Source organism: Mesoplodon bidens (genome assembly GCF_964165515.1).
Source record: "Mesoplodon bidens genome assembly, chromosome: 12".
Lineage (NCBI taxonomy): Eukaryota > Metazoa > Chordata > Mammalia > Artiodactyla > Ziphiidae > Mesoplodon > Mesoplodon bidens.
In genome coordinates this window covers 11,339,492-11,363,261 of record NC_138168.1, presented here as the reverse complement: position 1 = coordinate 11,363,261, position 23,770 = coordinate 11,339,492, and the positions used below count along the sequence as shown (strand labels likewise).

The window sequence follows — 23,770 nt, the reverse complement described above, 5'->3', positions numbered from 1 at the left end:
AATGTACTTGAGGACACGGGGAGGCAGGAGGGTAAGGTGGGACAAAGTGAGAGAGTGGCATGGGCTTATATACACTACCAGATGTAAAATAGATAGTGGGAAGCAGCCGCATAGCACAGAGAGATCATCTTGGTGCTTTGTGATCACCTAGAGGGATGGGATACGGAGGGTGGGAGGCAGACACAAAAGGGAGGAGATGTGGGGATATATGTATATATATGTAGCTGATTCACTTTGTCATAAAGCAGAAACTAACACACCATTGTAAAGCAATTATACTCCAATAAAGATGTTTAAAAAATTTTTTTAATGTAGAATTTAATATTTTATACTTTCATAAAATCAAATATAACCTTGAGTTGAAAATTTTTGTATGGATCTTAAGGACTGTAGCATTAAAAGTTCACTTTTTACTATCTTTATTTAAAGAAATAAAAACAAATATTTTCTCCTGTAACATTGCTATTTAAGGTCACTCTTTAAAGCATTTAAAGCTTGTTCAGATGTTGTCATAGCAGTGAAAAAGATGCTGTTAACACAGTAAATTTGTTTCTATGATAAAAGACAAGCTGATATGTCTTTCTCAATAGCCCTTTAATTTTTTGGTTATCAAATAGTATTTTATTTGGTACTTTTAAAAATATTTATCTATTTTATTTATTTATTTTTGGCTGCATCAGGTCTCAGTTGCGGCCCACGCGATCTTCGTTGCAGCATGCAGGCTCTTGTGGTGAGCAGGCTCTTGTGGTGAGCAGGGTCTTTGTTGTGGTGCACGGGCCTCTCTCTAGTTATGACGTGGGCTCCAGAGCACGAGGGCTCTTTGTTGCGGTGCGCAGGCTCCAGAGCGCATGGGCTCTGTAGTTTGTGGCATGCAGGCTCTCTTGTTGAGGCCCACAGGCTCAGTAGTTGCGGCGTACAGGCTTAGTTGCCCTGTATGTGGGATCTCAGTTCCCCAACCAGGGATTGAACCCGCATCCCCTGCATTGGAAGGCAGATTCTTAACCACTGGACTACCAGGGAAGTCCCTTGGTAGTTTTCTTATACTTAACCTACTTTGAAATGAAACAGTAAAAAGATTTCATGGGACAAAAATACACAACAGGGCTTCCCTTGTGGTGCAGTGGTTGAGAGTCCGCCTGCCAATGCAGGGGACATGGGTTCGTGCCCCAGTCCGGGAGGATCCCACATGCTGCGGAGCGGCTGGGCCCGTGAGCCACGGCCACTGAGCCTGCGCGTCCGGAGCCTGTGCTCCGCAACGGGAGAGGCCACAACAGTGAGAGGCCCGCATACCACAAAAAAAAAAAAAAAAAAAAAAAAAAATACACAACAGCTGTTTCTTACATTTTAGCGTAGCACTCCATGCTAAAATAAATCCTAGGTAAATTGATTTCCATGAAAGTTTCTTTGACTAATCATGTTCCCCTACCTCCCCTTATAGTTTTGTGTACAGTTTTCTGTTCCCTATGTGATAATTACTCATATTAACATTTAGTATTTATATTTGTGTATAATTAGTTAGGCCCTCATCACCTAATCCTACATTATTCATTTATGCACTAGTAATTTCCTGGTATTACTGATAGGAAGACTGATAGGAGAAAAGAAGAAAGGTAAAAGCAGAAATTAACAAATTAGAACATACAGTGTTCAGTGAAAACCAACAGCTGATTCTTTAGTAAGAACACTGTATGTCAAATATGAATTCACAAGTGTGACTATATTTTCCTAAATTAGTAAAATTAACTCAGGTAGTTAAGCTGAAAACAGAAGAAACAGGAAAAGTAATCAAGGGCTTTCAAGAGGGTAAATCTGACATACCCTCTGGAAATAAAAGATGAAAAGTTGAAAAACTCTTCAACTCATAAAGCTAAGATAACTGATACCCAAACTGAAAAACATTATTAAATCAAGCCAACCACTGAGCTCCAATAAAAACTGTGAACACTGCAGCTTAGGTGAGCTTCCCTGGTCAGCAATATTCCATGTGTATTGTTAAACATTGATGCCAAGAGATAAAATGTATCCATGGCTCCCCAGGGAAAAAAGAATGCCTGTGTTTGGTACCCTCGTGGACTCTGCTTTATGTGCTTTTTCCCTTAGCTGATTTTAACCTATATCCTTACCCTGTAATAAACTGTAACCATAAATACACTGGTTTCAGTTGAGTTCTGTCTTTCTAGTGAATTGTCAAACCTGAGAATGATTTGGAGAATCTCCTGAAACTGCAACTGATGTCAGAAGTGAGAGTGGTAGTGTTTTCCCCCAACTATACAGTTGTTTAAACTGACATAACACTCTTAAGTGATTCCCCTCCCCTTGAGCATGGGTGGGACCAATCACTTGCTTCCAACCAATTATACGGTAAAGGTTATGGGATGTACATGATCATGTGTATGTAATTATGTTAAATAAGACTGTTGCACCCTCTTGCTGGAGTCTCTCCCTCTCTCCCAGCTTTGAAGTGCTGCCATGTTACGGGCTGCCAATGCTGGGAGTTTACATGGCAGGGAACTGAAGGCAGTTTCTAGCAGCTGAGGGCAATCTCTGGCCAACAGTAACTGAAGTTCTCAGTCTTAAAACTGTAAGAAACTGAATACTGCCAATAAAAGTGGATCTTTCTCCAGTCAAGCCTCAGATAAGACTGCAGTCCCAACTGACACCTTGACTGAAGCCCTGTGAGACCCTGTGCAGAACCATGCCCAGAATCCTGATCCACAGAAACTGTGATAATAAATATGTACTGGTTTTTTTTTTTTTTTTTTGCGGTATGCGGGCCTCTCACAGCTGTGGCCTCTCCCCCTCTCCCCTTGCGGAGCACAGGCTTCAGACACACAGGCTCAGCAGCCATGGCTCACGGGCCCAGCCGCTCCACAGCATGTGGGATCCTCCTGGACTAGGGTACGAACCAGTGTCCGCTGCATCGGCAGGCAGACTCTCAACCACTGCGCCACCAGGGAAGCCCCAATGTATACTGTTTTAATCCACGAAGTGTGTGGTAAGTTGTTATACGGCAGTAGGAAACTAATATAGTCCAACCCCCTCTACCACCGTCACTCACAGCACTCAGGCCCTATCCTCTCCATATAACTAATCATAATCCTGGTAAGGTTAATAGTCAATAGTTATAATATTACTTTGACTTCACAAATACTTACAGTTGAGTAATATTCTCAAATTAGACTATGATTAGTTTTCTTGCGCACATTCATTTTTTCCTGGAGTTAAAAGTAGCTTGGATTTTTTTGTTTGCCTAAGTTTCTATTTATTTATCATACACTGTCCCCAAAACTCTCCTCCAAATGTCCAAGTTTTAGTATGTTCAAACACATTAGGTTGTTGAAGATACATAAAATGCACAAGCATAAAGAAGACTGATACATTCAAAATTTAAATTTTAAAACCTTTCTCACTAGAAGACACAAAAATTGGTATAGACAGTCTACACAGAAGTTATTCATGATATGAGAATGACAACAAAATGACAATGAGAAAACAATTTAAAAAGCCAGTAAGAAAATGTGCAAAATATCTGAATAGGAAAAAGTTAACAGACAGCAACTGCCTCAAGTTGAATGCTGCCTAAGTGCAGAGGAGAGAGGATGGCATTTTATTCCATACCCTTTTCTTTGAGTTTTGTACCATGTGTGTATTGCCTTTTCAGAAATACATATAAAAGTATTACTTAAAAGAAAGTAAGTTATGTTTTATATTTAGCCATGTGTAGAAAAGTATCCTATATTTTTCTATGAAAGATTAAGAACTTCCCGGGACACACACAACCTATTTTTTCATTTCCTTCTTACCTATCCTAACACATAGGACAGGACATGGCTTCCAAACATATTTGTATGTTAAACGAAACCTACCAGTTCGTGGAGGCAATGACCTTGCCTCCTTCCACACATCTGTGCTAGGTAAGAAGTGGTGTTCAGTCAGTGCTTGATGAATTTAATTGAGGTGATATGTATTTTGTCCTTTTCATGCCACTCTGGTAAAGCTTTTATATTTTAAATACTCCTTTGCTTCTTATTCCTTGAATAATCTGTTTCCTAGGATAATCCATCCTTTTTTTATTGATTAGAGTTTATGAAGAGAAACTGAGAGCTGAATAATCATTTACATTCATTTTAGTCAATCATTGCTGTGACACATTTCAATGATTATAAAGTCATTCTAATTCTTGATTCTTTTTAAAAATATAATTTCAAAATTCACCAAAAACTGGAAATCCATTGTTTCTTTCATATTCAATTTTCTTTGACAGAAATTCTTTACTTAGCTTGTCAATATGGTCTCGAGAGAAGAGATTGACTTCAGGAATGAAATAATGCTCAAGTTGTTCTGTCTGGAGGCACTGAAGAAAGTATGTCACACAGTTATCAAAGCAGAGCTCCAAATCCTTGGACTGCCACTGACTGTCATCTGGGTCCCGGGTACAGACGTGAAAGAAGGCAGTTTTCACATGATAAGAACAGAACTTATCCAGTTCCTTTCGGTTTCCAAACTTTTTTTTCAGTTGTTCTAAAAGATATTTCATTAGTTTTAAACACTCTTTCCTGTTGAATAAAAAAGAAAACCATTTATTTTTACTTCTTTACAACCTGTTTCATTCCACAAAGAACCTTAGGTATCTTACAGGAAAAACATATAGATATAGTAAACAATACAGATATTATAATACATATAGATACAAACAACAATAAAGATATTGGGTTGGCCAAAAAGTTCCTTTGGTTTTTAAATAAAAATAAAAGACACATTTTTCATTTTCACCAAGAACTTTATTGAACAACATATTGTTTTGCTCCACTACCTTCTGCCGTTTTTCAGGCAACTTCGTAATTCCATCTTCCCAAAACTTTTTATCTTTTTGAGCAAAGAACTGTTCCAGGTCCCAGAACGTTACAGTCTTCCAGGGAATCGAAATTTTTTCCATTAAGAGAATTTTGTAAAGACCGAAATAAATGGAAATCCTCAGGTGCAATGTCTGCTGAATACGGCGGATGAATCAGAACTTCCCAGCCAAGCTGTACACAGTTTTCGCCTGGTCATCAAAGAAATATGAGGTCTTGCATCATCCTGATGGAAGATTATGCATTTTCTGTTGACTAATTCTGGACGCTTCAGATGAATCAGAACTTCCCAGCCAAGCTGTAACAGTTTTTGCCTGGTCATCAAAGAGACATGTGGTCTTGCGTTATCCTGATGGAAGATTATGCGTTTTCTGTTGACTGATTCTGGACGCTTTTTGTCAGTGCTGCTTTCAGTTGGTCTAATTGGGAGCAGTACTGTTGGAATTGTTTGGTTTTCCGGAAGGAGCTCATAATAGGGGACTCTGTTCCAATCCCACCATATACACAACATCACCTTCTTTGGATGAAGACCAGCCTTTGGTGTGGTTGGTGGTGGTTCACTTTGCTTGCCTCCTGTTCTCTTCCATTCCACATTATTGTACAGTATCCACTTTTCATCACCCATCACAAATTTGTTTTAAAAAGGGAACGTTTTCGTTACATTTCAATAGAGAATCGCATGCGGAAATATGGTCAAGGTTTTTTCACTTCACTTATGTGGAACCCATAAGTTAAACACCAAAGCAGTGAACATAACCAAGCTGGTGCAAATGATTTTCAGTGCTTGATTTGGATATTTTGAGTATGTCGGCTGTCTCCTGCGTGGTGTAACGTTCATTGTTCTCAATTAATGTCTCGATTTGATCACTATCAACTTCAACTAGTCTACCCAACCGTGGAGCATTGTCCAGCGAGAAATCTCCAGCATGAAACTTCGCAAACCACTACTGACATGTTCGATCAGTCACAGCACCTTCTCCACACACTGCACAAATCTTTTTTTGCGTTTCACAGTTGCGTTTTTACCTTTCTTGAAATAATAAAGCATAATATGCCAAAAATGTTGCTTTTTTCCCTTCCATCTTCAATATTAAAATGGATACACAAAAATTCACCGATTTTGATAAGTTTTTTTAAAATGCACATTGATATGACAGCTGTCAATACAATCTAACAAAATTGTTTCAAATGATGTTAAAGACAACTAAGTGCTACTAGAGCCATCTTACGGAAAAAACTGAACGAACATTTTGGCCAACCCAATATATGTAAATAATATAATTACAGAGTCATTCTAAAACCTAATTATTTTTTCAAATACATGCTTTAAAGTTTCAAGAACCTATTTTTTCCTTTCCTCTTCCCCATTCCTGGCTTAAATATTTTATTCTATCAGGATTAATTCAACTACATGAAACCGGCAGATATTTATATTATTCAGCCAGTTATTTAGTACCTAGAAAAATCGTGTTTTAATTTTTATAAAATGATTTTGTCTTACTTTGGTTTACATTAATCATCCAGTTATTTAGCAGTTGACAAAATTTAATGTTATAAAATTACTAAGCCTAATCAACAATATATTTTTCTTAATGCTTGCTTCAAAGCCTGCATATGGAGCCTTAAAGAACTTCCTGTGCCTGCACATTGGGCATTCTTGTTTTAACCTTTTAACTTTTGTGATCCTTATTCCAGACAACTTTAGAAACTCAAATGAATGATTCCTTTTCAAGCTCAGTTCTTTATGGTGTCTATGCTACCAAGAAAAATAATTACCCATCTCTCAGTGTTGTTTCAAATTTACCTGGTCAGTCCCTGGCCTTCAACACAGCCAAACCACCTCAAAGCAAGCACCAGCATCCAATAAGAGTGGTCCTCTGGTCTCCTCCCATTATGCAACACTAATATTCCTTACCTTGAAGCAACCAGAACACTAAGACAAATCCAATTGTCACGGCTAGTCATGACTAGTGCTCACACCCTTCGCTCTGTCCTACTTTCGTACATCCACATCCATATAATCCAGGCTCAGGACTATGCTCCCCAGCATTGCCTACTTTTTTTTTTTAATTTTAATTTTTATTTTTATTATTTATTTGTTTGGCTGTGCTGGGTCTTAGTTGTGGCACGCATGCAGGATATTCGTTGCCGCGTGCAGGATCTTTTAGTTGTGGCATGCAGGCTCTTAGTTGTGGCATGCAGGCTCTTAGTTGTGGCATGCGGGATCTAGTTTCCTGACCAGGGGTCAAACCCAGGCCCCCTGTGTTGGGAGCTTAGAGTCTTAACCACTGGACCACGAGGGAAGTCCCACCATTGCCTTCTAACAACACTCTTTCCTTAGTCCCTTGGACCTGGCTTCCTTGGTTTCATTCCTACACTCTAATACTCCAGGTCAATCCAGCCATGCACTGCCCCCAGGACTCAACCCACCAAGGATCATCTTCAGGTTTAAACTATGGAGTCAACAAAGAACTAAGCATTCTATTGATAATCTGTCATTTCACAAAATAAGGAGGTTACCTGCAACATTTCACTCCATCAGTTTCACAGCATGTTTTAGATTGTCCGTGATTTTTCAAAATTTCCTTTTCAATGTGAGAGAAGGACAGACGCCATGTTTCTTCTTAATTTCCAAAAGAAAAATAGAAAAGCACTTTACCAAAAACAAACAATATAAACAACACAATATTTAAACGATTTCCTTCATTAAAATATCATCCTGAAAAATTTCTAGGGGGAGATAGACCAAAAGAAGTGAACAGATAAATAATGTGATTACATATTAAAACAAGTGATTTGAACAAGCAAACAATGTGCCAAGATAGAAAAAAAATTGGGGGGGAGAACTCAGAGCTTAATACATTTAGCCATGGTAAGATGTATTACCTTTTATATATTGCTAAATACAGTCTGTTGACGTTTTGTTTCAATAATAATTTGAATTGATTGAAGTTTTTTGTTTATCCTTTTATATCATGCTTGCAAGTTTGGGTATTCATGTAAAATGAACCAGGGAACATTTCCTTTTTTTCTATTTTTTGGGAGTTTATGTAAGAACAGAATGATCTCCCCCTTCTCCCCAAGTTTTAACCATGGATAGCTCTTTTAAGCTCTGACCATCCTATCACTATCTGGTTTTAATCAGAAATTGGTTTATAATTTTAAAAATCAATCAATATAATCTGTCACATTAACAGAACAGGGGAAAAACATATGATCAACTCAACAGAAGCAGAAAGTACAGCTAATAAAATTTAACATTCATTCATCATTAAAAGAAAACACCTCTGAGTAAGTTAAATGTGGATGGAAACTTGATCTAATAACAGGTAGATTATAAAAAGAAACCCACAGCAACATGATAATCTAATGTAAAAAGTTGAAGTCTTTTCTTTGAAATCAGGAAGGCAGGCTGTGTGCTATCCCCATTTCTGTTCAACATGCATTGGCTAACCTAGCAAGCACAGTAAGAGAAGGAAAAATAGGGTTATATCCCTGGAAAGAGAGAAACAAAGCTATCATTACTGATAGATGATATAACTGTATATGTAGGAAATACAAAAGAAGCTGGGTGACAGGTATGCGTGAGTTCAACATATTCTTCAGTCTACTTTTCTATTGGTTTAAAATTTTTCATAATAAAAAGTTACAATTGCCTATGAGTAAATCTAACAAAAGACATATAAACTTTCTGTGGAGAAAATTCAAAAACTTCACTGACGGGCTTCCCTGGTGGTGCAGTGGTTGAGAGTCCGCCTGCCGATGCAGGGGACGCGGGTTCGTGCCCTGGTCCAGGAGGATCCCACATGCCGTGGAGTGGCTGGGCCCGTGAGCCATGGCCACTGAGCCTGCGCGTCCGGAGCCTGTGCTCCGCAACGGGAGAGGCCACAACAGTGAGAGGCCCGTGTAGTGCGCAAAAAAAAAAAAAAAAATTCACTAAAAAGTATTAGAGGATATCTAAATAAATGGAGATGTGCACCTGCACATGAATTAGAAGACTCGTTATTGTAAATATATCAAGTCTCCCCAAATTCATCTATAGAGTCAATGCACTCACAATCAAAACTCAAAAAAAAAAGTTTCTGTAGACCTTGACAAGATAATACCAGCATTTTTATGAAAATAAAAGGGTCAAGAATATCTAAAACACTCTTTAAGAAGGACAAAGTCGGAGAGCAGATATCAAGACTTATAAAGTCACATTATGTATGACAATATGGTATAGCTCAAGGACAGACAAAGATTTTGGGGGTACAGAATAAAGAGTATACTAAAGCCTACACAATATATACAGACAATAAATATATGGAGAAGGTGGCACAGAGATACGTGTGCTCATAGCTGCTGTATAAATCCATTTACAACATCCATTTATGCCATTCTGAAAAAGGCAAACTATGGAGATGGTAAACAGGTCAGCGGTTGCCAGAGGTTTGGGCTGCAGAGGGTTGAATAAGTGAAGCACAGGGACTTTTTAGGGAAGTGAAACTATTGATATCATGTAATGGTAGATACACGATGCAATGCATTTGTCAAAACCAACAGAACTTCATGGCACAGAGTGAACCTTAACGTACACAAACTGTTAAGTCACTTGGAAGGTCAAGGGATCTCAAGAAGTAATGCAGACTGTGAAAAGGGACTCTAACTGTATTACGAATGTGTGACACAAACTCCCTGAAGGGCATGGGGGCAAAAGGTGTTGACCTAAGTTACTTTGGAAATGGGGTCTGTAAGACTGAAGGCAAAAGGAACTGTACACATGCACCGTGCACACAGGGGAATGGATTTACAATTCCAAACCATCCATACATGTGGACTGGAACTGAACAAGGAACAATGGAGTAGGTGGGTGGCAGATGGTGGGAGCCAGGTTTCTCACTGTTGGAATGAGAGGTTACAGAGAGCAAGGAGAGAAGGTAGAATGGTCCACGTGGTAATGGATTAAGTTAGGGACATCAGTGTGAACTCATGTACCACTTAAAACAGATACAGGTGGTGACACATGGAAATACCTATAGAGCTGTGCATATGCTGGGGTTAGTAATCATACATATATTTCCTTGCTACCCCAGCTGAGAGGGATGACACCCCAGTAGCAGAGCACACATAGCACCCAGGTCATGGTTCTAGTACACTCTCCAATAAAAGGATACAGGGTTCCTTGGAGAAATGGCTGATTCTAGGACTGAGGCAAGAAATACCCAAGATGAGCCTGGAGCATCTTGTAGTACCAGAAAGTGAGTTAGTGCTGAAAACAAAACAAAACCCACAATTATGAGACGTTTGTCAAAAGGACACAGGAGACAAATGAAAGAGCTCCTCAAGGCCAAAGCTGGAACAATTTAAGCAACAAAATGAAAGCAGTATTGAATTATAGCCCCAAATACGAGACAAATATCCATGAGTCCATACTGATATGATTTTAGTAAATAAATAAATGGGAGAGAAGAGATAAATCTCCCATGCAGAATATCAAATAATTTGTGTAAATACTCTGCTCTTAAAGAGGTGAGCTTAGGGACTTCCCTGGTGGTACAGTGGTTAAGACTCCACGCTCCCAATGCAGGGGGCCTGGGTTTGATCCCTGCTCAGGGAACTAGATCCCATATGCATGCCGCAACTAAGAGTTCACATACCGCAACTAAGGAGCACGCGAGCCACAACTAAGACCCGGCACAAACTAATAAAAATAAATAAATAATTTTAAAAAAATAAAGAGGTGAGCTTAAGTGTGAGCTGTGCACAGTGACTTCCTTCCAAATAACACAGTGTGAAAAGGGGGAAAGAGAGGATCTTAACAGTGGAGAACCCTGGCAAACACTCCCTCAGCCAGGTGATCAAGGTCCACACCAGCAGTGCTAAGTCATACTCATGATGTACCCTTGATGTAATATGATGAGAATGGCATTTCAACTCTGCGGTCCTCCTCCACCAAACTCAGAACTCCAGTCTAACCCACAAGAAAAGCATGAGACACATGCCAAACGAGGGACGTTCCACAAAATATCTGACTGGTACTCCTCAAAACTGTCAAGGTCATCAAGTACAAGGCAAGACTGAGAAACTGTCACAGTCAAGAGGAGGCTAAGGAGACGTGACAACTAAATGCAATGTGGCGTCCTAGATGGGATCTTGGAACAGAAAAAGGACATTAGGTAAAAACCAAGGAAATCTGAGTAAAGTATGGACTTTAATTAACAAGACTACATCAATATTGGTTCATTAATTATGACAAATGTGTCATATTAATGTAAGATGCTAATAATGGGAAATAGGTATGCGGTATATAGGAACTCTCTATATCATCTTTGTACTTTTTCTGCAAATCTTAAACTATTCTAAAATTAAAAGTTTATTTTAAACAACTATGTTGAAATATCATTTCTCTCTTTTTGGATTATTGGCAAAAATTCCAAAGGGTTTAATGAGTTCTGTTGTTAAAGCTGAGGGTGAAATGGGTACTCTCATACACTTCTGTGGGAATGCAAATTGGTGAATTCTGTATGGAGGTGATTTTGGCAATACCAGCAAAATTAGATATGGACTTATTATTCCTTGACCAGCTGGAAAAACAGACTGTAAAAAGGAATGGGTGCTCAAAAAAAAACAAAAACACTAATTCGAAAAGATACATGCACCTCAGTGTTCACAGCAGCATTATTCACAATAGCCAAGATACAGAAGAAGCAACCTAAGTGTCCATCAACAGATGAATGGATAAAGAAGATGTGGTATATATATACAGTGGAATACTACTCAGCCCAAAAAAGAATGAATTTTTGCCATTTGCAGCAACATGGATGGACTTGGAGGGCATTATGCTAAGTGAAATAAGTCAGAGAAAGACTAATACTGTATGATGTAATTTACATGTAGAATCTAAAAAATAAAACTAGTGAAGATAACAAAAAAGAAGACGACTCACAGATACAGAGAACAAATGAGTGGTAATCAGTGCAGGGGGGAGGGGCAGGTACAAACTACTGGATATAAGATAGGCTACAAGGGTGTAGTGTACAACACGGGAAGTACAGCTAATATTTTGTAGTAACTGTAAATGGAAAGTAACCTTTAAAAACAGTGTAAAATTTTTTTTAAAAAAGGAACCAGTGCTATCTCTACACAGAGCTATGGAGTGATAACCTAGATATCTTATTAAGTGAAAATAGAAAAGTGTACATTTTATCTTAAAGAGGGGGTGTTGCATATGAATATATATATATATATATATATATGTATGTATTTATTTGTACTTTTTAAAAATGAAAGGTGAACTGAAAACAATTATAGGGTTTCCAATCAGGGAAGGAGAGAAGAGTGTAGAGGGAACATAAAGGGAAGCTATGTTTCCCTAAGAATACTTTTTTTCTGTAGCTTTGACTTTGGAACCATGTGAATGCTTTATAAAGTTATGAAACAAAGCTAAATTAAAATTTAATTCCAATACCTAAAATTAGAAACAATAATGAAAACAATGAATTTAAGCATACTAAGTTGGGTAGCTTAACCACCTGGAGGAATTTTTTCAAGTGGGTTTAAACTTAATATTTTGAAATCCTTCAAAAATATACAGAAGGGCTTCCCTGGTGGCGCAGTGGTTGAGAGTCTGCCTGCCGATGCAGGGGACACGGGTTCGTGCCCTGGTCCGGGAGGATCCCACATGCCACGGAGCAGCTGGGCCTGTGAGCCATGGCTGCTGAGGCTGTGCGTCCGGAGCCTGTGCTCCGCAACGGGAGAGGCCACGACAGTGAGAGGCCCACGTACCGCAAAAAAAAAAAAAAAAAAAAAAAAAAAAAAATATATATATATATATATATATATATATATATATAGAAAAAGTTGAAAGAATTTTATAGTAAACATTCATATGCCTACCACCTACATTCTACAATTAATGTTTTGCTATATTTGCTTTATCACATATTTATCCATCTATCCATCCATAATTCTTTTTTTTAAAGAAAACTGTTATTTTAAAACAAGTTGTGGATGGGGACTTCCCTGATGGTCCAGTGGTTAAGAATCCACCTTCCAATGCAGCGGATGCGGGTTCGATCCCTGGTCGGGGAATTAAGATCCCACATGCTGCCAGGCAACTAAGCCCACGCACCAAAACTACTGAGCCCATGTGCTCTGGAGCCCACACACCGCAACCAAAGATCCTGCATGCCACAACAAAGATTCTGTGAAGACCTGATGCAGCCAAATAAATAAATAAATATTTGTTTAAAAATTTTAATAAATAAAATAAAACACGTTGTGGAACTAATTAGAATACTTTACCCATAAACACTTCAGCATGAATATCATGAACTGGAGTTCAATATTTATTTGCATGTGTGATTTTTTAGGTAAGATTTGCAAACAGTGAAACGCACACATCTTAAATGTAGCATTTGATGAGTTTTGACAAATGACTGCACCTGTGTCATTTGTTTTTTGTTTTCTTTATTTATTTGGTTGTGTTGGGTCTTAGTTGCGGCACGTGGGTGCTTTGCTGCCACACATGTGTTCTTTGTTGCCACGTGCGGGATTTTCCTTGAGGCAAGCAGGATTTTTAGTTGCGGCATGTGGGATCTTTTTAAACCCCCATCAAAAAGTTATCATCACCCCAGAAAGTTCTCTCCTGTCCCTTCCTAATCAATCTCCAGCACCTCAGGCAACCTCTGCTCTAATTTTTAAAAAAAACATAGATAAATTTTGCTTGTTCTAGAACTTAATATAATTGAGATCATACAGTATGGACCCTTTGTTTCTGTTTTCTTTCACTTGTCTTAATGTTTTTAGTATTCATCCATCCTCTTATCAGTGGTTCATTGCTTTTTGTTGTTGAGTAGTATTCCATTTTACAAATATACTACAGTTTGTTTATCCATTATCTTTTGATGGACTTCTGGGCTATTTCCAGATTTTGGCTATTATATATATTCTTATATAAATGTGAATGTTTTTAATATTCATCCATCCTCTTATCAGTGGTTCATTGTTTTTTGTTGTTGAGTAGTATTCCATTTTACGAATATACTACAGTTTGTTTATCTATTATCTTTTGATGGACTTCCGGGCTATTTCCAGATCTTGGCTATTACATATATTCTTATATAAATATGTTATGGACTTAATGCTGGATTAGGGAAGATATATGTTTAACCTTTTAAGAAACTGCCAGGCCTTTTCTCAAAGGGATTGTACCATATTACACTTCCACCAACAGTGTATGAATTATTATTTTTTTTTAAATAAAGCTTTGCATGTTCATTGATTGGAATGTCAGAATTGAAATTGATGAATAACTTTTTAAATATTTAAATAAATTTAAAATGCTGGGCAGATAGTTTAGATATCTGGGAATACTGTAGTTTTATTGATTTTTTTTTCTATTTTAGCACTTATTGCATATATGCTTTGACATGAGGTATTGAGAAATATGATGAAATGTATATACAGTCCCTGCCATGCTCATAAAGTATCATTCTGAAAATGATCTTCAATGCAAAGACATACCTTCTAGGTTTATTTTACATGTAACGATACTTGTACTTAGTTGACATTCAATCTCCTATGTTAGATAAAGTAAACTATGGATGATTACAAGTTTGAAGGAATTTGTATATTAATGTTTGTATATTTTTTAGTGTAATAAAAACATATAGAGATGAGCAAACAGGTTTAGCAGGGCTTGATAACTAGCCCCAGATCACACAGCTAGTAAGGGAAGAAGCCTCAGGATTCAGATCCAGGGCAGTCTGACTGCAAGGCCAGTACTTGCTTTTCTTTATTAAAAACAAACAAACAAAAACAACATTCAAACATGGGCTAGCAGACATTTTAAAGCTGAGTATTTGATATTGCTATTACAATTATGCCCTTTTCAATTCCACCTCTCACCAAACTCCCATCTTGTAGCCTATTTAGCCTAATGGCTCTTGAAAAGCCAACAGCACTAGTTGACCTTTCACTGCCCTAGTATGTAACATTAACGACTCTTTTATGTGGACGTCTTTTAAGTTAACCTTCATAGTCAAGATACCTTGAAAACCACTTCCTTCCTTTGCGTGCTTGGGTACGAGGTAAAATGGCTGTCGTCTTAAACTGTTCTTAACTTTTGCTCCAAGCCAGTTACTGATGGGCAGGCCTCCCTGGGTGCTAGCAGGCCAGCTGCTTTTAGATTCCAAAGCCAGGATTATATCGACAGATATTTCTTTAGGTTTTCTAACCAGAAGTGTTACTGCAGGGCTCCCTCTTCTCTTCCTCTCCACCATGACATCTGTATCTGTTTAAACATATTAATAAAGAAGAAAGGGCTTATCAATCCAGTTTTCTCTAAAAACACAGGGAAAATAACATAGCTATAATTGGAGATCCATAGTACTAAGTGTAAGATGAAAATTAGTTCTAAAGAAGAAAATGACCCCACAAGGCAGTGTTTTACTCATTTAGCCAGTATTTTTTGATACCCATTATGGGGTGTGAGTACTATCAAGATTCTGTCTGGTATATAAAACGAGTAGCCCCCGAAGACTTTGGGGTTTGGGAGTGCTGTGATTAAATTTTCATTTAAATTTGTGTATGGTGGTTTGGAGGGAAGCCTGCATAAGAGGCCAGATGAGCAGCAGGGAGGAGAGAGGTGATTCAGAAGACCTCAGCGGGAATTCCCTGGCGGTCCAGTGGTTAGGATTCCACGCTTTTGCTGCTGAGGGCGCAGGTTCAAGCCCTCGTCGGGGAACTAAGAACCTGCAAGCTGTGTGGCACAGCCAAACTGAAAAAAACAAAACAGCAACAGCCCAGCCCAGAGGTTGGAGGCATGTCATACAGAGAGGCAGTGGAGGACACAGGACACAGGGAGCAAGCACTGTTCACTGCAGCGTTATTCACAACAGCCAAGATGCTGAGACAACCTAGGTGTCCTCTGATGAATGAATGGGTAGAGGTTGTGGCATATACAGAAAATGGAATATTATTCAGCCTTAACAAGGAAGGAAATCCTGCTATTTGTGACAATATGGATGAACCTGGAGGTCATTGTGCTAAGCAAAGTGCATGACCTCATTTATATGGAGAAGCTAAGAAAGTCAAATGTATAGAAGCAGACTGTAGAATGGAGGTTACCGGGGCGGGGAGGTGGGAGAAGTGGGAAGATGTTCATCAAAGAGTACAGAGTTAGGGCTTCCCTGGTGGCGCAGTGGTTGAGAGTCCGCCTGCCGATGCAGGGGACGCAGGTTTGTGCCCCGGTCCGTGAAGATCCCACATGCCGCGGAGCGGCTGGGCCCGTGAGCCATGGCCGCTGAGCCTGCACGTCGGGAGCCTGTGCTCCGCAACGGGAGAGGCCCGCGTACCGCCAAAAAAAAAAAAAGTACAGAGTTGCAGTTATGTAGGGTGAGTAAGTCTAGAGACCTAACGTACAGCATGATGACTGTTAATATGACTGTACTGCATACAGGAAATGTGCTAAGAGTAGATTTCAGGTACTCTTCACACACAAAAAGGTAACTATGTGAGAAGATACGTGAATTAGCTTGACTGTGGTAGTCATTTCACTATGCATATCAAAACATCACGTTGTACACCTTGATATGTACAATTTTTATTAAAAAAAAAAAAGACCCAGGTCGCAGAAGTGAAAGCAATTAAAGAGATTCAAACTAATAGAACTGGTGGATAAACTGAATCCGTGAGGTAAGGAAGAAGGCAGGAGTCTGGGAGGCCGCCCCACGATTCTGGCCTGGGAAATGGTTGATGTTGAGTCTACTCTTCAACAGAGTTGGGCGGGAAGAAGAAAGACTGGGCTGAGATGAACTTCATTTCAGGTACACTGAGCTCTAGGTGCCTGAGGGAGACCCAACAGGAGATGGCCACTGAGCAGCTGGCCAGAAACTCGGGAAGGACGTCTGGATGAGAGACCCTGGTTCAGGGATGTGGGGTGCACAAGCAGTAAAGGCCACTCCCAGGTAAGACTTCTGGAAGGCACAACAAGGGGAGAGAAGACAGAGCACGAAGGAGAAAATCCTAGAGCATCATTCTCTTGTCACTACATCCACCGACCCACCGACCTCTTACCCATCATCTTCTCTTTTCATCCTACTACCACCTAGGAAGTGTCTGTCCACCTTTCAGAGGCCACCGTGCACATGGTCTCTGGGTCCCTTCCTTCTCACCTTGCTCCTTCAGTCACTCCCTCTCCCGCATCAGTGGCCTCTGCCTCCCTACTGGAGCATGCCTGTCTGCATACAAAGGGATCCAGGGTCTCTCACTCTACAGGACACGTCTCCCTTGACCCTGCATCTGCTGCACCCCCATACTTACCCCTCTTTCTACTTCCTTCGCACCCAGCACTTTCCAGAGAGTTGCCACACCTGCTGCCCTACTCTCTTGTGCGCTCAGGACTCCCCTGACACTGCTACGTCAAAGTTACCAACACCCCCAGAAAACAAACCGAAGACCAAACTCCAGTGGCTTTCTGGATGTCAGCAGCATTGTCAACACTGACCACTCCTGCAGAATACTCAGTCGCATTTTGCTCCCTCTCTTCTCCCCAACCTCCACTGGGATCCTCTTCTTACCACTCTACTCAACACTGCAATTTCTCCCCTGTGCCACCCCCGGCATTCCTGAACCCTCTCACTTCGCTACACTTTTTCACCGTAGGACTTACTACTTCCTACTATACAAGGTAATTATGTGTTCCATTTGCTACTAAAGGCGTGTATGCCTTACATGGTTATAAGGTACAGAAGGGTGAGGGTCTTCATCTATTTGTTCATTAATAGATCCCAAACACCTACAACACTTAGCACATCAGATGACCAATGACCACTGATCACATTAATGAAAAATGAATCTACACTCTTCACCTAGGTGCTTTCATCCATTGTCAACGCCAGTTATATGTTTACCTGCAGCCCAAACATAGCCTCTGAGCTCCAAACCCGTATCCAACTACATACTTGACACATTCATTTCAACGTATCATAGGAACCTCTAACTTAACATATCCAAACTCTCAATTGCCTTCTGATAATATCTTCTCCAAAAGAGTCAGAGCAAATTTTTTAAAACAGAAAGCCAATCATTACCCTCTAAGTAAAACCTGGCTTCTCAATGAACATGGCGTAAGATCTGAACTCCTTTCCCGGATCTACAAGTCCTCCTAGAATCTGGCCCCGGCCTCCTCTTCTGCTTCATTTCATGTCACTCTTCCCCTTGTCCACGTGGACCTTTTTGCTTCGAGAGCTTACCAAGCTCTTTTCTGCCTCAGGGCCTTACTCCACCACCCACTCTACCCCAACTGCTACTACTTCTCCCAGTTCACTCCCTTCCAAGCATGCACTGCAACTTGTGTTGACAAATTTCAGAGGGGCATCCCACCAATTTTATTCAACCACATATACCACGCGGCGCAGGCAGCATTTCAGCGAATATTCAGTGGAGGCCAAAATAGAGCCAGTCAGAAATTCCCCAGTGGTCCAGTGGTTAGGACTCCACAGTTTCACTGCCGAGGGCCCAGGTTCAATCCCTAGTCAGGGAACTAAGATCCCACACAGCTGCATGGTGCGGCCCCCCCCAAAAAAAAAAAAAAAACAAAACAAACAAAATAGAGTCAATCAACATTTAGGAAGAATACCAAGAAAATATAGCAGACTAAAATCAAGAGCAAAGAGTTGTTTCTAGGAGGTAGTAGACAACGGTCTGCTGCACGGAGATCAAGAAAGATCAGGAGAGGCAATTCGTAGATATGATTAGATCTTTAAGAATCAAAAGTCAAAGATCTTACCTTCAATATTTTTAATTTCTTCCTTAATGATTGTCCTAAACTTGGACAGCATCTTAGAAGCTGATAATGTTTCCCCTTCTAAAAACTGACCCAGAGGATTTCCTTTGGGATTTCTTTTGAACTTCACAAAGTAATGAGCAGCACTGTTGCAATATTCTTCTAGCTGAATTCGGGGGACCTCCAGTTTGAACATAACGTCAAATTCATTAGGAGCAGAAATCTAAGAAACAGTAAAAATAGCACTGATGTGTTTGCTTGTGAATATTTTCCAACCAACTACCATGTTTTTTCTTAAAATTTCCACTTAAAATCCTACTATGAAAAGCAAGATTTCTAATATTTATACCCTCTGGGAGTGAGACTGGGAGAACTAGGTGAAGAGTATTGGCTTCAGTTTGTAGGTTCTATACTCATTTTCTTAAAAACAATTAAAAGTAATATGCAAGCTTTAAAAATCTGTACCAGTTTTTTCCTGAGATTAAAGCTTGATAAAATTAAAGAAATTTAAGGTGCTACCTTTTAAGTTATGAGCTACACACTGAGCCAGACCCCTGTCACTGGTCTCAAAAATATGTGTACTTACCTCCTGACTAGTTGAGCAAGGGCCCTCTCCTTACAGCTAACAGTCAGCCAAATGAGTATGAGCTCCAAGTCATACACTAACTACATTAATGTCTTTGAACCACAGCATTTTAAGAGCTTCAGGGAATTCCCTGGCGGTCCAGTGGTTAGGACTGCGCGCTTTCACTGCCAAGGGCACAGGTTCCATCCCTGGTCAGGGAGCTAAGATCCCACAAGCCGTGCAGCGTGGCCAAAAATAAATAAATAAATAAGAACTTCAAAGAATCTTCTTCATCACCACAATAATAGTTACAGCAATTATAATAAATGATTATGTTCCTATATTAAAAATGCACAAGTATTTTACTCATTAGGAGTATGCTTCAAGTACAGCTATTGGACTGTACTATTCAACACGGCATCTGGTAGTTGCGGTGAGCGGGGGCTACTCTTCGTTGTGGTACGCGGGCTTCTCATTGTGGTGGCTTCTCTTGTTGTGGAGCACAGGCTCTAGGCACGCGGGCTTCAGTAGTTGTGGCTCTCGGGCTCTAGAGCGCAGGCTCAGTAGTTGTGGCGCGCGGGTTTAGTTGCTCCGCAGCATGTGAGATCTTCCCGGACCAGGGCTCGAACCCGTGTCCCCTGCATTGGCAGGTGGACTCTTAACCACTGTGCCACCGGGGAAGCCCTGCCCTATGTCTTTTGACCATGTGAACGTGGCTAGTCCAAACTGAGATGTACCATGTTGTGCAGTGAACCGTGTCCTCTCAAAATTCATATATTGAAGCCCTAACCCCCAATGTAACTGTACTTGGAGACAGGGCTTTTAGGAAATAATGAAGGTTAAATGAGATCAGGAGGGTAGGGTCCTAGTTGATAGGACTGGTGGACTTAGATGAAGTGAGATCGGTTGCTGTGTCTCTGCACACGTGCTCTGAGAAACACAGCGAGGACACAGGGAGAAGGTGGCTATCTGCGAACCAGGACGACAGCCCTCACCAGAACCTAACCATTCTGGCACCCTGATCATGGACTTCCAGCCTCCAGAACCATGAGAAAATAAATGTCTGTTGTTTAAGCCACTCAGTCTATGATATTTTATTATGGCAGCCCAAGCTGACTAGGACGTACTATGGGGGTGAAACAAACACGTGAAGTGCCATCAGTGGGAATGAAGTAAGAGCCTCTGAAAATCCACTTTTCCATAAAAGTAACAAGAACATGGGCAGAAAAGGTCAAATTCAACTTTTTCAGGTCTCTGTAAATTAACCAAAGGCTTGCAACAATCCAAGGAGGATTTATTCAAGAAAAATGGTTGAATCCCAGTAAGGACAGTGAGCCTTGAGGGCACTCTAAATTGCCCTATTCCCATCCCCAGCAGCATTCCCACTCCTGATCAGAAGCCCTCCACCAAGAGCGGCCAGAACTCCGACTTCTAATACCATAGGTTAGGCTTACCTGTTTGGGAACATCATATAAACTGAATCATATAGTACGTACCCTTTATACCTGATTTCTTTCATTTAACACTGTTTGTGAGATTCATCTATATCGTTATGTCTATAGTGGTAGTTTGTTCTTTTTCATTCTGTGTAGTATTCCACTGAATTAATGGAATATACCAAAATCGATTTACTTATTCTGTTGTTGAGTATTTGGGTTGTTTCCAGTTTTTAACTACTACAAATAGTTCTGAGTTTAACTATTATGAAGTTGTTCTGAGCATTCTTACATATGCCTTTGGGTGGCCATGAGCACTCGTTTCTATTGTACATGTACCCAGGAGTGGGACTGTTGGACCACAAGACAGGCGAATCTTTAACTTTAAAAAAAAATGTCAGTTTTCAAAAGAGGTAGGTACCAATTTATCCTCCCAGCATCAATGCAAGGGAGTTTCAGTTGCTCCACATCTTCTCCAAACTTGGAATTGTCAAGTCTTTTAAAATTTTAGCTCAAGGAACAAAAATCAGTCCATGTGGACAAGGGGAAGAGTGACAAGAAATGAAGTTGAAGAGGAGGCCGGGGCCCAGATTCTGCGAGGACCTGTAGATCCTGGAAAGGAGTTCAGATTTTATTCCATCATGTTCATTGAGAAGCCAGGTTTTAGCTTTGTATTTTTAAAAATTTACTCTGGCCTCTGTGGAGATATTATAAGAAGGCAAATAAGGAGATTGGAAAGGCAAAATTCAGGTGAAAGATGATGGTGGCTTAGACGGAGGCGGGGGTGAGGTGCTGGGGATGGACAAAAAGAACATTATGAACTGGAAATCCCACAGGGAATTTCTACAAGAAAACTTCCAGATTTTCACCTAGAATTTGATAATATTACAATAAAATACATGAATGGAAATGTGTCAATATGAATCCAAGTAAAAGAGTTAATGAGAAGTGTCTTTTGTCTGTCCCCTTACCAATTATAAAGTTTGGAATCCAACTTTGAAATTCAAGTGTATGCATAACAGAAGAAAATACACCAAAATAACGGTGAATAAAACAAACAGGAATAATACTGTTCTTCTGTATGCTTTTCTGAATTTTCCAGGGACATCAACACGGAACAGGGGCAAATACGGGAGAGGCTGAGGAAAGAAGTATGGAGCAGGGGTACTGTTGTGCTGTGGGAACCTACTGAGGGCAGGCACTGGGTCAACTCTACAATGAACACGTATATACCTTTTATAATCAGTTTTTTAAAAGCAATACATGTTTTAGATGAAACAAATTTCACTGAATTTCTTTCCATCTGCTTGATTTTCAAAAGGAGAGGGGTACTGCTATATTTAAAATGGATAACCAACAAGGACCTACTGTATAGCACAGGGAACTCTGCTCAATATAATGTAACAACCTAAACGGGAAAAGAATTTGAAAAAGAACAGATACATGTATATGTATAACTGAATCACTTTTCTGTACTCCTGAAACTAACACAACATTGTTAATCAACTATACTCCAAAACGAAATTAAAAAGTTTAAAAATAAATAAATAAATAAAAAGGAGAGTGGTTCATGATGGGAGACTGTTCTCTAAGTGTCTTCTTGTTCTCTAGTTCTAACTAATAACTTTCTCTTCCCTTTGGACCCTCCACATAACAGAACTGATCGACATTTATGTAGTAAGAATCATGCTCCAGGCAGATTAGTCTGATGCAAGTTCTGCTCACTTGGCTTTCAAGAAGCTTTAGATGGAATTATATGAGTGGTCTTCAGTGCTAAAAGAGTTTAAGATTCAAAGACCGATACGTACACCATCTTTCTGCGATAAATATCACTGAGTCCACAGCAATAAATTGAGCAGCCGTATAAGGGTTTAAAGTTGTGCAAAACGTTCTGTGACAGTGGAGCTTGCAATCTAGATGGGAAGCCAAAACAAAACAGCTATGTCACAGGCCACAAAAGAACACGAGTGTGAGTTACTTCCGAAGGGAAGTGAGGGACGCTTAAGGAGGTGGGTATGAGCCGCGGGAACTGCAGCGGACGCGCGGCGCAGCTCACCTTCACGCGCTCATAGTAGCTCCCGGTGCGCAGCAGCGCGACGCCTTTGAACTCGGACTCATAGCTCTGCAGTCTCCGCAGCAGGTGGTCCGTGATCCTGTTCACCACCTCCACCGCCGCAGAGATTTCCGGGCGGCTCAGCCTCAACTTCTCCAGTACCGCCCGGGGCTTCCAGGCGCCGGGCGCCTCCTTCCCGCGCCCGAGACTGGGGACTGGGACCAGCGGGCCAGGGACCTCCGTGGGCCCGGGCTGGGGTCTCCGCTCCCGAGCGGAGCGCGCGGTGCCCTCGCGGCGAGATGCAGGCCTGGGAAGGGGCCGTCCCGGGGCCGCGGGAGGCATCACCCCTTCGGTCCGAGCAGCCGGACCCTCCGCCTGGTCCTCGGCGCGGGCAGCCCGCGTGCGTACCTGCCGCTTCTCCTGGGAGTCCGGGCCGCTCTTCTCCCTCCGGGATCCCGACGGCCTGGCGGGGCCGCACCTCCGCGCGCTGGGCCGGGCGGCCTCAGGGACGGCCGGGGACTCTCTAGGCTCGGTCGGGGCGCCCTTCACACGCGGCGCCGAGACCCTGGGGGCGGCGGCTTTCGCCCCCGAAGCTGCTCCCGTCGCCTTTCCGCGCCGCGGGGCCATGGCTGGCGCTCTCGGCTCCCCAGAGGGAGAAGACTCGGCTTCGGGAAAAGGCCTTGGGAGGAGGAGCCAGCAGTGGCGATTGGAAATGAAACTTCAACATCTGGCGGGAACTTAGCAAACGCGGTGCGGAAGAAGAGGCCCAGGCGAGGCGGTCACGGGGAGCCACGCCCCAGCCGCGGAGGGCGGGCCCACGGCGCTCACGTAGTCGCCCGCTTTCTCTCCTTCGCGTGGAGCGGTGCCGGCGGCTTGGGAACCGCGCAAAACTGAACCCAGGGCAGCGCATAACACCTTCGCGAGCTTTGAAAGCGAGACGCATTTGCCGGCGTAGCGCCTATAAATTTTGGGGGAAACTGTAACACCTTCTCGCACACTGAAGTTGACAGAGAAACTTTTACAGTGTAAGTTTAAATAAAGCATTTTTTTTTATTAAAGGGAAATAGAAAAAAAAAATTTACCAGATGGAAT

At 41.1% G+C, this 23,770-nt stretch overlaps 1 protein-coding gene across 5 annotated transcripts; it reads right to left on the bottom strand.

The window, feature by feature from the left end:
- Window positions 1–276: 276 nt before the first annotated feature.
- CGAS (cyclic GMP-AMP synthase) lies at window positions 277–23,454 on the bottom strand. Of its 5 annotated transcripts, XR_014017201.1 has the most exons (6): window positions 22,682–23,454; window positions 18,628–18,847; window positions 14,887–15,129; window positions 7,374–7,476; window positions 3,867–4,556; window positions 284–978 (listed from the first exon to the last, which is right to left on the bottom strand). XR_014017201.1 is itself a non-coding variant. In XM_081250893.1 (5 exons), exons 1-5 carry the CDS (start codon window positions 23,303–23,305, stop codon window positions 4,205–4,207), a joined length of 1,542 nt encoding a protein of 513 aa, XP_081107019.1. In that variant the 5' UTR covers window positions 23,306–23,454; the 3' UTR covers window positions 279–4,204. The 5 variants fall into 5 exon arrangements, 4 of the variants coding, with proteins under 4 accessions (XP_081107020.1, XP_081107019.1, XP_081107021.1 ...); XM_081250893.1 differs by having other exon boundaries at window positions 279–4,556; XM_081250894.1 differs by lacking the exon at window positions 14,887–15,129 and having other exon boundaries at window positions 277–4,556.
- Between the last annotated feature and the right edge of the window lie 316 nt (window positions 23,455–23,770).

Bases quoted from the DNA above. Each gene is read 5' to 3' on its own strand.
- CGAS (XM_081250893.1), bottom strand. From the start codon at position 23,305: ATGGCCCCGCGGCGCGGAAAGGCGACGGGAGCAGCTTCGGGGGCGAAA. The intron at 18,848-22,681 runs GTGAGCTGCGCC...ACTGTTTCTTAG, and splicing joins GCTACTATGAGCGCGTGAAG to ATTTCTGCTCCTAATGAATT. The intron at 4,557-7,373 runs GTAACCTCCTTA...TTTATTCAACAG, and splicing joins GATGGAGTGAAATGTTGCAG to GAAAGAGTGTTTAAAACTAA.